This window comes from Epinephelus moara, chromosome 17 (genome assembly GCF_006386435.1).
Source record: "Epinephelus moara isolate mb chromosome 17, YSFRI_EMoa_1.0, whole genome shotgun sequence".
In the NCBI taxonomy this organism is placed as follows: Eukaryota; Metazoa; Chordata; class Actinopteri; order Perciformes; family Serranidae; genus Epinephelus; species Epinephelus moara.
Genome location: NC_065522.1, coordinates 30,584,857 through 30,598,636, shown reverse-complemented (window position 1 = coordinate 30,598,636; position 13,780 = coordinate 30,584,857). Strand labels below are relative to the sequence as shown.

General features: G+C 40.6%; 1 protein-coding gene and 1 long non-coding RNA gene across 5 annotated transcripts in view; one reads left to right on the top strand and one right to left on the bottom strand.

The window, feature by feature from the left end:
* Positions 1-5,325: 5,325 nt before the first annotated feature.
* The window catches only part of LOC126404325 (zinc finger protein OZF-like), a 59,353-nt gene continuing 50,898 nt past the window's right edge, over positions 5,326-13,780 (top strand). Inside the window, exons 1-2 of one of the 2 annotated variants that reach the window (XM_050067492.1) lie at positions 5,326-5,605; positions 8,494-10,136. In XM_050067492.1, coding sequence (XP_049923449.1) covers positions 5,413-5,605; positions 8,494-9,473 — 1,173 coding nt within the window. In that variant the 5' untranslated portion in view covers positions 5,326-5,412 and the 3' untranslated portion in view covers positions 9,474-10,136. Of the gene's footprint in view, positions 5,606-8,493; positions 10,137-13,780 lie in introns of those variants that run through there. The other variant, XM_050067494.1, reaches the window with a different exon arrangement.
* LOC126404399 (uncharacterized) overlaps positions 8,654-13,780 on the bottom strand; it is a 150,415-nt gene continuing 145,288 nt past the window's right edge. For all 3 annotated transcript variants that reach the window (XR_007571466.1, XR_007571467.1, XR_007571465.1), the window contains exon 3: positions 8,654-8,718. This is a non-coding gene — a long non-coding RNA (uncharacterized LOC126404399). The remainder of the gene's footprint in view (positions 8,719-13,780) is intronic.

Below are 13,780 nucleotides of genomic sequence, written 5' to 3'. Positions count from 1 at the left end.
AGGTGTTGAGGTCCCAGAGTCTCAGGATGAACAGTTTACAGGACGAGTCCAGTGTGACAAAGACGTCCTCAGAGAGGGACAATTCAGACTTCATGTGTCCAGACTCAGGACTGATGACTCAGGACTGTATATGTGTGAAGTGTTCACACATTATGGTGGGAGCACTGCTACATGTCAGCTCAATGTCACTGGTAAGTTGATTCAGTAACTCAGTAAAGACTAACTGTGAGTTCCAGTACCAACACAACTACACCATTCAGTATACTAGAAAATGAGGTGCGTCTCCACTGTGTCAGGTCACATTTCACAGTGCATGCTTTTCCAGGCTATTCTGACCCACAATCCTGTGCACAGTGGAAGACACCTCACAATGACTGANGTCAAATGCAGTTTGCCAAAAACACCAGGATGCTCCACTGTGTCAGGTCACATTTCACAGTGCATACTTTTCCAGGCTATTCTGACCCACAATCCTGTGCACAGTGGAAGACACCTCACAATGACTGAGTCAGATGCTCATTGACAGCGAGCAGCAACCTACGAGGCTGAAAAATGAATCCCACGTGGAGGTGCCAAAACCTGCAGTTCCTCTAATGGCCACTTGAGGCTGGCTCAGAGAGCACAGACCCCCCATGTTAACACGCCCACCTTTCCAGCAGAAATAAACATGTTTACAGCCTGGAACAAAAACGGTTTTGGTCTCTTGAGCTAATTTCAACATTTAAGACAGCTGTGCAGGGGTTGAGTTTTTTTTTTAAATCACCCGTTTATATTTTATCTAGATTCAAAGTTCAGCATATATAAGGACAGAGATTTTTGATGTTGTAGCACAAGGTTAGATATTTAAATCAGTTAATTAAACATTAAAGAACATTTAGGAGTTTTTTTCTGGCTGAATTTCTGCTCACAGTTGTATCAAGTAAAGCTTCACCTTCATCTTTAATCGTCTTAGCTCAGTGAGGTAGTGAACCAATCACATAATGATGCTGAATTGTTTCCTGTTTCACTGTTTCAGGAATGATTTTGCTTCAGTCACTCACATTTTATGATCTGTCCTTTGCAGCAGCTGCTGATGAGCCCAGACCTCAGAGACCAACAGAGAGTCCACAACCAGAGAGTTGGGCAGGGATTGGCCCCCACATTGAACTGATATTAACATCATTAGCAGTAGCAGTACTGGTTTTCAGTTTCATATTGTGCTTTGCCTTCAAAATTTGTTTTACTAAATCAACTGTTAAAAGAGAAAATGTTTATTCAGCCGTATAGACGTTGAGTTTGTCAGAGGAACAGCCCATCAGGACTAACAGGACTCTGTGTGGAGGACCCTCTGTGAATGAGTCATCAGAGCATAAAGTCATGGTCCTAAAAACACCAGACAAACTCTGAGACTCTCTCCCTCCAACATCTGTGTCAGAAACTACATGTGATGTGAAATCTATATTTTTATGCAGCAGCTGTTATCAATCATGTGTCTTAAAAACATTCTTGAATCAACAAGACGACAGAATTCTGAGAGAATTGTACGCTTAATAAATCTATATTTATAAGAGTGTTGGAGTCGCAATAACATTCTTTGTATTTGGTTTTGATTTCATGTTTCAATAATGTTGACCAATGTAAATAGGTGCAGTTTGGTGTTTGTACACACGGTGGCGCACTAGAGCAGGTAAACGCAGGTAAGGTGAGGTGCAGGTGATGAGCAGCAGGTGTGTGACGGGGGAGGCAAACAGTTCTGTGACCGTGTCAAAGGTGTTTATTGAGTGTCTCTGGATGTGTTTAATTATGGATTCCGTTACATTTCTATAAAGGGGTAAACTAAGGTATTAATGCAGATGATGAGTCCGTCACAGCATCTGCTGTAAAAGGGACAATTCAAGGAGCAACACATGAATCTCTGTTGAAACTTTTACTTCCCGCAGACATTTTGATCAGACATAAGTCATGTTTTATGCTGATATTACAGTAATTCAAATAAAAAGCAAAGAGCTCCCTCTGCTGCTCTTTGTCATTAATAAAACACGTTCTGTAAAAAGAAAAACATCACGTGGATCATTGAATCAATGACAGTACAAATCCACCATGAACTCAGCTGCATTAGTTTTAATCTGCATCAGTTTCAAACGTTACAGCTCGGCATCATTCTCCAACACAAGAACCAGTTCTCGCTTCATCCTTCTGGTGGATTTCTCTTCAGAGCAGCAGAAGAGTAAGAAAGATGAATCATTTTATTGATGTGCTACAGAACACATCTTCATGTCAGGCTGTAAAGTTAGCTGGTAACAAGGCCGATATACATGGCGACTTAACCAGGTGTTGAAATGTTTAGCTGCAGGCATCGAAGGGAAACGAAGACAGGTGAATTCAGAAGCGAAGACAGGTGAATTCAGAAGGTGTTAAGGATAGGAGTTTAGCAATTCAGTTTGTCCATGAGGGAAAGAAACACAGAAGAGATAAGTTAGTAAGGAAGCAGAAGGTGCTTGTGATTGGGAAATGCAAGTAGATTTAGGGGGAAAGCTTGTTGTTCCCCAGGAAATAGTTTGTACCAAGCAGAGGCCTGACAAAGTGTTGTGGTCAGTGAGTCAACGGATAGTTTATTTCATTGAGCTGACAGTTCCTTGGGAAGACTCAGTGGAAGAAGCCTATGAAAGAAAAAAGCTTAGATATGCAGACTTAGGAGCAGAAGCTGAGCAGCGAGGATGGAAGACTAGGATTTGTCCAGTGGAAGTGGGGTGTAGGGGATTCATAGCAAGATCAGCTGTCTCGCTCCTGGGGGAACTCGGAGTGCGGGGACAGAGTTTGAGGAAGACAGTGAAGGAAATGTCAGATGAAGCAGCCAGAGCTAGTTAGTGGATTTGTAAGAGGAGAAATAATGTCAGTTGGGGGCCAGCAGGGGGAACTACTAAGCAGGGTACATAACTCCTTGAGATCAGGTGGAGAGATCCACCAATTAGTCCTCTCAGGAGGAAATCCAGGAAGAGGAAGGTTATTTAAGTGTGGGAATGGCCTACTTCAATCCCTTTTGTTTGAGACCATGCAACAAATAATTACCTGTCCAACAGAAAGACAGCAACCTCTGCATCACTTTTCAGGCCCTTCAGCTCCCTCAGTTGTCTCCACCGTTCAAAAGCTGCACCGATGTTGATGTCTGGTTTGTCCTCTTGCTTTATCCAAAGCCTTTTTCGTCGCAGCCTTTTCTGCCTCTGACTTTCTTTTCTCAGCCTGTTTAGCGGGGCGAGCCGTTACAAGTAACGCTGGAAGTGATACTTTTGGCCGCATTTTCTCTGCCATTGTTCAGCAAACTCCTGCTAACTCAGTATTTCTGCTGAGGAGTGTGCTGAATATTTCCGGCAACGGTGACACGTGATGAGTGCACGCAGGGAGGAGGGAGGGAGGGACAGAGCAGGGCTCGGGCAGGACGAGACATGAAGACATCTGATTGGTTCTTTCCTTTCGCACCGAATAGCAGGGATTGGTCAGAGTTTTTACAGGCCTGCAGCTGCCACAGAGGTTGGATTTTTTTCATTCCTTTTTCTGAACACATTATGTATTGACTACTCTCAGGATGGAAGGACCATTTCACCCAGTATAATAAGAAGTGTTTCTGAACAGGATTACCAACTATAACTTTAAATATAAACTGGATGTCACATGACTGTCCACTAAAGAGTAAAGTGCTTAATGTAATTAATGCATTTCTTCTAACACAAGTCATCAATCAACCTACAAGAATTCAAACAAACAGCTGTGGTAAGACAACATCTACTTGTATAGACCACATTTTTACAAATGCTGTGGATAAGTGTTCCAAGGGGATATCCATTCCCTTTGGGTGCAGCGATCATAACTTACTAGCAATAACTAGGAAGGCAAAAGTACCCAAGGGGCAACCAAAAGTAATTTATAAAAGATCATATAAGAGATTCTGTCATGAGTCTTTTTGTAATGATGCAAATAGGTTATGTTGGTCTAATGTATAGGGAAGACAATCCTGATGATGCCATCAAGGCTTTTGAAAATACACTTTACCCTGTGGTGGACAGACATGCACCCATGAAAAAACACACAGTAAAGAATGTCAGGGCACCGTGGATTGATAATGAGCTACAAAGTGCTATGGTTGAAAGAGCTACAGCAAGAGGTATAGCTAACAGAACAGGGTGTAAGGATGATTGGGAAGCTTACTGTCAATTGAGGAATTATGTTACTAAAATCAACGAAATTCACCAAATTCACCAAAGATGCAACAGTGGGATTTAGTGGTAAAAACAGTCGACCGATCAGTCTGCTACCAATTCTAAGCAAGCTGCTAGAGAAGATAGTCTGTGAACAAGTACAACGTTTCTTTAAAGAAAATAATTTAATCACAGACTTTAAACATGCATATCATGAAGGGCATTCAACTGGAACTGCATTAACACAGATGTCAGATGACTGTTTAAAATATATTGATAATAACAACCTAGTAGGGGCAGTACTGTTAGATTTTAGCTCAGCCTTTGACATACTGGACCATAAACTGCTGTTGGATAAATTGAAATGTTGCAATTTTGCATCTCATACAATAAGCTGGTTTGTCATTGAACAGGAAACAATATGTATTTTATAATGGGAGTTTTTCAGATGTAAAAGAGCTACAATTCAATACATAAAATAAGCACAGCAGAAACGTCTGATTGTCCAAACCACCATGTTGAACCATAAATCTTTAACCCTTACGGTTAGAGCTGCAAATAACAACAGAAATAAACAGGTTTGCTGTATTCACATATCTCTGCAATTCAAAACAGTTTCCAATTTCTACCTGGAAGGTTTAGACCGATCGAGGTCACAGTGATTCACTGATGGATTATGTGTTAAAGGTTTGATTTTATTTCCTGAATGTTACACGTATGGACTTTCTGTGTAAACTGCCCATCAAGATGTTAAAGGTTGGATTTAACCGTTCTGATGTTATGCTTGTGGATTCCCTGTGTAAACTGTCTACTAATATTCAGAGATCTTAATTTTGTGTACTTGTGTATTAGATTAGGGTATACACTGGAAAGTGCCTTGATGAAGCCCCTCTGACGGGTTTTTTTTTCCATCTCTCCATCACGTTTCTGTTGCTCATGTATGACTTTTTTTTTGCGTATGTGAAAACAAATGAACTAAACTAAAAAACAACTGGAACACTTCAATAAATGTCATTCTTTCAAAAAGTGTAATTTAATCATTTCTCCTCCTGCATGTGTTTTCCTGAGTGAGCCTGTGATTTCATTAATACTTGAGGACTTTTATTTTGAAGCTCATTAACTCATCTACCCCGGAAGCTGTACTCTTTACTGTCGCTAACGTCACACTGTTTGAACAAGATGGCGTCTGGTAGAAAGGTGTGTTAGCAGAGTCTCTTTGTTGTGTTTTTAAAGTGTGAACATGTCTAAAGTCCAAATGCTGAGATCGTTGGTGAAGCAGCGACTAACTGCGGCTGCTGAAGAGATATTTGGGCTGGTTGAAAGAACGATAGCAGAGTACGAGGAGGAACTTTGTCGATCAAAAGAGGAGAACGAGCGACAACGGAAACTACTGGACGCTGTTTTCAACCCTCAGCTTCAGTTACACAGAGCAGGTTTGTTCATTAAACATTACAAGTTCATTATTAATAATATAACTGCAGGTTTGTTCAATAAATATTCAGTCTGTCGACGTTTATACGCCGCGTTAGCTTCTCTGGTGTCGTTAGTCTGGGGCCGTTAGTGGCCGTTTTGGTAAGGAACCGGAACCAGGGCGAGTGAGACAGGATCCGGAATTCGATGGATGCGTTTTTCCGTCAAAATAAAAGCACCAAGCTAATAAAAATGCAGTGAAACTTTATAATTTAAAGAATATAATTTACAAGAAAAGCCCCAAGCCATTAAGTTAATCGATTTTTTTACACCCCTCATCACCCCAAATCGATGGTGCGCCAGAATTTAAAGTTTTACTTTGGTGAACACTTTTACTTTGGTAGTGAATTTGGTGAATTCCGCATCCGCTCTTTAGACTGGAACCAGAATCCAGACAAAATTCAGAGTGAATAGGAAACTAGGCTCTTCATTATTATTATAGTTTTTTTTACAATGACTTCAGCTCTAATTTCAGAACCTTGATATCCCTTTTCACAACTCTAGTCCCAAAACTCAAAACTAATGATCAAAATGCACATTTTTTCAAAACTTTTTCCAATTGCTTGGATACTATACACATTAACCTCAGATCATTTGTTCATTTAACTAAAATCACCTGTTCAAAATGACACAGCTTAACATCAAAGTATTACCATTTCAAAATGCAATTCACACATTACATCTGAGATGACTGTCCATTCATTTCATTACAATGATCTAACTATCAATGTATAAAACTGCTCAAAATAATAAGTTAAACTTGGATTTCTCTTAACGCACAGTTTTATGGAAACTGCTGAACAATATTTATAGTAATGTTTAGATCATGAAAGCCCCTTGTAATTGTTTTTCCAACACTCTCAACTCGTTACTGATGATTGATTTCACCTTGTGGTATGAGTATAAATGAGTGGGATCCTTGACTGCACAAGCGATTTCAGTAACATGGAGTCCGCAGGTGATCACAACAGAGGTCAAGCAATGGGAAGAGGAAGACATGGTGGTCAAAGGATTGGCAGGGGACACGCACCCCTTCTGAGAGGTGGTCCTGGGCCTCGTATTAGAGGAGGGCTTAGGCCTCAACAGAGAGGTGGCCATGGGCCTCATTTTAGAGGTGTGGGGAAACGTGGTAGAGGAGATGTTTGGCAAATGAAAACATCAACTGTGATGTGGATAAGAACCTGTGGCCAAATCCACATGACAGGGTTGATGGATAGGAGCGCAGTACAGTAATCAATCCTTTTTACAACTGAGAGATTTTTTATTTATTTATTTTTTTTTACATGCGTTTTATAGTACTGTAGTTTTTTATTTTTTGTAGCCAATTATTTTTGCTTTGATTCAAAGAAATCTATGTTGTATTTCTTCAATACATTTAAGTTAACCGTAGAGTGATGTAGTACCATACTGAATTTAATGATTGTTCAAAGTAATAAACAATGACACTATCTGTATCTTGTGTGTGGGTGATCTAAATTAAGTTCATATGGTATTTTATGATACAATGCGTTATTTGAAACAGCGATTCTGCAGGTGTAAGGTTTCTTTAAAGATATGGATGCACAATGCAATGTTTTGAGCACTGGACAGCCTGTGTTACAAGTTATGACTGTTTTGAGTTTTGTGTCTAGAGTTGTGAAAAATGACATCAAGGTTCTGAAATTAGTGCTAAAGGTACTGTAAAAAACTGTATTATTATTAAATAATTTTCATTGTCTCATCATATTTTGTAATGTCAGTATGATCCACTAAGTAATTCCGGCTGTTAAACAAAGTGGAGTAAAAATGTACAATATGTGCGTTGTACCATTTTTTTCGACAGACATGGGTCGACTTGACGTGGCTTAGTTCAGGTTCATCTGACATTGGCAGTAGGAGGAGTAGCAAGAGGGAAACGCAAACCTGACAGACACTGAAAAGATGAGCAACTGGGGAGACAAGGAATTGAGCGCCCTCCTTGTCCTTGCAAATGAAGAGGCCATTAACCGTCAGATGACGGGGACGGTGAAGAACGGGCCGACTTACGAGAGAATCGCCGCCTGACTAGCCGCGGCTTCCCTCCCACGTTATTGTTTACGTCACACGCTGAGCTACATGTTTTGTTACTTGCTCACGCCCTCCATTGCCCCGAAAAAAACGCCTTCTGTATTTAGTAGGCAGGTGGCACTCCCCAGTTTTGTTTTTATACTGCCAATGCTGAAAAAACACTGATTGGGCTTTCCTGCAAATTTGCACAATTCCTATCTAGAAAGGGCTTATGTCCTCGGCCAAGCTACCTCACCTCTCTTCAATGACCATCGGCTCTGCCCCAGTCTCACACACTTTAAGGAATACATAAGTGAAGTACAAGAACCACAGATTTGTGCTGCAGTAGTAGTTGAGTTGATGTACTTAGCTACTTTCTACCACTGGTAGCTGAGTTGAGAAACACCATGAAATTAGCCAATGCTAGCTAATTTAGCTAACATAACATATCAGAAAATGGCTTTAAATGGTCCATAATGTTATCTACATTGTGTTGTTTTGTAAGGCAGCAGATACTGTGCCATTACCGGCATTTTATTTACTCAAGCTGCAAGTAATCAAATGGTAAACTGTTGCATCCTATGGACAATCATTCTCAAATAATTCACTTTAGCCTGAGCAAATAAAGAGCCACACTGTAGCCTCCAGACATGACAAGAGTAACAGTACATATTAATGACTGCTATGACATAGCTGAGTGAACACTGTGAAGCTGTTTGATGCTCAGAGATCTGTAGAAGTTCAGTAAGGAGTTTTTGAGCTGTGATGTGAATGAACGACAACATTTCTCTGTAACATCTGTGTGTGTGTTTACTGTTTCCTGCAGACGTCCAGCAGCTGTTAGTGGTTAAAGAAGAGGTTCCCCCTGAGCAGCAGGAGTGGAGCTCCAGTGTGGACCAGGAGGACCCAGAGCCTCCACACATTAAAGAGGAACAGGAGGAACTCTGGATCAGTCAGGAGGGAGAGCAGCTTCAAGGGCTGGAGGAGGATGATATCACCAAGTTCACATCCACTCCTGTCCCTGTGAAGAGTGAAGATGATGAAGAGAAACCTCAGTCCTCACAGCTTCATCAAAGACACACTGAACAGATGGAAACAGAAGCAGAGGGAGAGGACTGTGGAGGACCAGAACCAGCCAGGAACTCAGACCCAGATACACATTTACAACCTGAGACTGATGACAGTGATGAGAATTGGAAGGAGACCAGAGAACCTCAGTCAGGTTTCAACTGTCTGGAAAATGATGAAGTCCCTGTCTGTGATTTGATTGTTGGTGAGAAACCATTTAGCTGCTCTGAGTGTGGGAAAAGGTTTGGTCGAAGGGGAAATCTCAATGACCACATGAGAATTCACACAGGAGAGAAACCATTTAGCTGCTCTGAGTGTGGGAAAAGATTCTGTCGCAATGGACATCTGAAGAAACACATCTTATCACATACAGGAGAGAAACCATTTAGCTGCTCTGAGTGTGGGAAAAAATTTAATCGCAATGCACATCTGAAGAAACACATGATATCACATACAGGAGAGAAACCATTTAGCTGCTCTGAATGTGGGACAAGATTTGGTCAAAAGGCACATCTGACGGTACACATGAGATCTCATACAGGAGAGAAACCATTTAGCTGCTCTGAGTGTGGGAGAAGATTTAGTCGCAATGGAATTCTGAAGATACACAAGAGAACTCATGCAAGAAAAAAGCCATTTAACTGTTCAATTTGTGGGAAATCATTTACACAACTTAATATTTTACACACACACATGAGAACTCATGAAGGAGAAAAATTATTCAGCTGTTCAGTTTGAAAAAAATCTTTCATATGGAATACCACTTTAAAAAGAGTACACACATGAGACACACTATTCAGCTGAAGTGTCTGTATGATACCTGTAACACAGACTGGACAGTTACACAAACACATGAAATCCCACACGACAGACACACTGTAGCTGCAGTGTTTGTCACTAAAGATTCACTTGGCCTGGTTGTTATTTATGACTTGAAACAGCTGTTCATATCAAATGAGCAAGAAATCAACTATATGTGTTTCCTCATAAGATAAGTTTCATTAGCACTTCTGCCTATTTTATAATATCTGAAAGTGCACATGCACAGAATGTGAAGACGTTATGTTGTGCCTCTTTCTCTTTGCTCACATGCTGTATGTAAAGTGTCCTGTAGGATATTAATGATTTCATCCATGCAGTCAGGTCAGATTAAACTTGGAGGAGGGAGACTTCAGGTATGATATTTCTTTTAGGGTTAATGCTTTTCTTAATCCTTTTGTCCTGATCCTACCTTAAGGGGAAGCAACTATTTATAGTTTGACATATGATACACCTCCTACACAACATAAAATTGAGTCATTCACAGTGTTTAATTTGTTTATTAAACAACTTATTTGGACCTTGTGTTGTGAAATGTTTCCAAGTTCAAGAATAAACTTTCAAGTTCAATTACTGTCATTATTTAAAGAGTGTGAGCTCATTAACTCATTTACCCCGGAAGCTGCACTCTTTACTGTTGCGAACGTCACACAGTTTGAGCTATGATAAGCTATGTCTACTCAGATTTTATGGGACCTAATTATCCACAATTTATGTGAGTCAGAGAAGGGCAACTCCCAGTTTGGAAAGCAGATAAGAGAACTGGCACAGTTAGGTAGGTTCCAAACGGTAAACATCAGTTTACTGTTGTAAAGTGCTGTCTGACAGCAAGGTGAAGCGGTGAAAATATTCTGAACTGATTTGTTTTAGGTGACCCTGTTTTTATGTGGCTAAAACAAGTTTTTCTCCTGCAGTCGTCCGATCAGAGCTGATCTGATCGATGGATGAGAGGAGCAGCTGCTGCAGAGGCGAGTGAAAGCAAAGGAAGTAATAAAGCAACTCAGGACATAAAATAAGCACAGCAGAAACGTCTGATAGTTCAAACCACCATGTTGAACCATGTATCTTTAAACTTTATAGTTACAGCTGCAATTCAAAACAGTTTGCAGTTTCTACCTGGAAGGTTTAGATCAAGGTCACGGTGATTCACTCTGCGATGACATCATCAATATTCATTTGAGCGTATAATGTTATCTGGAGACTTTAAGTGACTTGTTGGAGCTAGTGCTAGCTACTTTCATTGATGAAGAGTCGGCAACTCTGCCCTACTTGTGAATCTGTCACCAAGTAAACAATACTACTAAACTGAATGTAAGGGTGGTTTTCTTACAGTGCAGACGCTCTGCTGCTTGCGCTCCGCTTTGCTTACATTTTTCTGTGAATATACTTGTTTTTTCCTGCTAAAAGCTACAGAAAGTAGATCCTGGATACTTATAAAACACTGGGACTTTAATTTGTGAAAGATACAGAGGACTACTGCCATATTTTCACCACTTTAGTACTGTGTGAGCAGGGCTGAGGCACAGTGCAAGCCTTTTGCTGTGTCTGTGACTGGAAACCTGTGATTAGGACAAGGACAAGATGGCAAAATCTGTGAGCTGCTCAGAGTGTGAGCGACTAACCGAGACAATAAGGCAGCTTCAAAAGAAGAATTAAATGCTACAACAAATTTGTGAGTGAGCAATTCATTGACTCTGCAGCAGCTAAAATACAAGGTGCTGATAGACAGACTTTTATATATGGAAATACATCAAATGTGGAGCATACCATTGCTGACTTGGCTGACACAGTCCCATGGATATGTCCTAACACCACTGGATCAGCTGCAGAGGCTCCCAAACTGGCCTTCCCTAACGACCCTTCCTACTGGCACAGGACTGGTGCTCGACTAAAAGCATCAACTCCAGCCAGGACTTGGGCTGATGTCGTTAGACACAAAGGCAAATCCAGCAGGAAATCAGTCAAGAGAGCCCCAACACTCACCCCTCCACTTGAACTCTCTACAGAACAGGTACGATGCACTAGCTCCAAATAAAATGTGTGACAATACCAACTACACTGAACCCAGGCAGGCCAATCACACTTGTGGTATTGAGGCTATCCAGAATGGGAAAGATCATCGAAAAGGTTGTTTTTCAGCAACTTAACACCTTCTTGGAGCAAAACAATTCCTTTGATGCCTTTCAGTCTGGATTTCGAGCACATCACAGCACTGAGGCTGCAAAGTTTTAAATGATATTCATCTGAGCAGTGATGCATCAAAGATTTCGGTTCTGGTATTAATGGACCTCAGTGCTGCATTCGACACAGTTGACCATAAGATACTGCTCGACAGACTAGAAACGTTTGTGGGACTTTCTGGCACTGTGCTAAATTGGTTTAAATCTTATTTACAAGACAGGGATTTCTTCTCTTGCTCAGATTATGGAATATCATAACATCTCCTACCATACTTATGCAGATGACACACAACTTCACATAACAGTGTCACCAGATGACTACAGTCCCCTACATCTGCTAAATAAGTGCATTGACGAAATTAATACGTGGATGTGCCAGAATTTTCTACAACTAAACACAGACAAAACTGAGATAGCTGTTTTTGGCCCCAAAGAACAAAGATCAATAGTCAGTGCTCACCTTGACGCCATGACATTAAAGGTAGGGTCTGGAGGATTTTCCAGTTGCTGTTTGTAAACACACATTCAAATTTGGCCCCTCCTATCAGGCTCAACTCTCCCGGGTGTACGGAGCCCGGAGGTGCGGAAGAAGGCTTCACAGAAGAGGTTCAGGCAAGGCTCGCGCTGGTGCACACTCGGACACACTCGGACACGCTCGGGCACAGCACCTGCGCTCTTTCATTGGCTGGGGAAATCTCTGCCCAGAAGAGGTCCGAGCTCACAAAAACATCAAAATACAGTTAAAGGGCAGGAGCTCTGCAAACAGAGTCACCACCACACATGAGTAGAAGCCCATAGGTGATGATTAAGCAGGATTTCATTTGTATATGTCTATATTTTGTTTTGTTTGAAAATCCTCCAGATCCTATCTTTAAAACCTACAAATCAAGCCAGAAATCTTGGTGTAGTTCTGGACTCAGGCCTAAATTTCAATAGTCACATTAAGACAATTACTAAATCAGCCTACTACCACCTTAAAAACATAGCAAGAATAAAATAATTTCTGTCTAAACAGGATACAGAAAAACTTGTTCATGCTTTCATTTTCAGCAGGCTGGACTATTGTAACGGTGTCTTCACAGGCCTGAGTAAAAAATCAATCAGACAACTGCAGCTTGTCCAGAACGCTGCTGCCAGAGTCCTCACCAACACCAAGAGAGTGGAGCACTGGCTTCCTGTGTGTCAAAGGATAGACTTTAAAATCTTATTACTTGTCTATAAAGCACTAAATGGTCTTGGGCCTAAATACATCTCTGATATACTTGTACGTTATGAAGCACCCAGACCCCTCAGATCATCTGGAACAGGTTTACTCAGTGTTCCCAGGATCAAAACCAAACAAGGTGAAGCAGCCTTTAGTTTCTATGCTCCCCGCCTGTGGAACAAACTTCCAGAATATCTGAGGTCGGCTGAAACTGTCAGCTCATTTAAATCAGGGCATAAAACATTACTATTTACTGCAGCTTACCAGTGAACTAGATATGTAACTTATTGTTAGGATAATCTGTAGCTATTGTTTTTATATTTGTCTGCTGTTGCTTTTGCTTTATGTTTGCTTTTTAAATGCATTTTCTGCACTGTTTTTAACTATTTATTGTCTTGCTTTCAGCTTTTGTTTTTAATGATCTCAAACAATTTCCTTTAATGTTTTTTTTAAATGTATTTCTCTTGAAAAGAACCTTGAATTGCCTTGTGTATGAATGGTGCTATATAAATAAAATTGCCTTGCCTTGAAAGAGTAGGAAAACACCTCAATCTTCCAATGGTTGGATGAACTAACAGCAGATAACAATGGAACAACAATCAGTTCTGGAAAAAAAGTTATACTGATGGATTATGTGTTAAAGGTTTGATTTTATTTCCTGAATGTTACACTTATGGACTATCTGTGTAAACTGCCCATCAAGATGTTAAAGGTTGGATTTAACCATTCTGATGTTATACTTGTGGATTCCCTGTGTAAGCTGTCTACTAATATTCAGAGATCTTAATTTTGTGTACTTGTGTAATAGATTAGGGTATACACTGGAAAGTGCCTTGATGAAG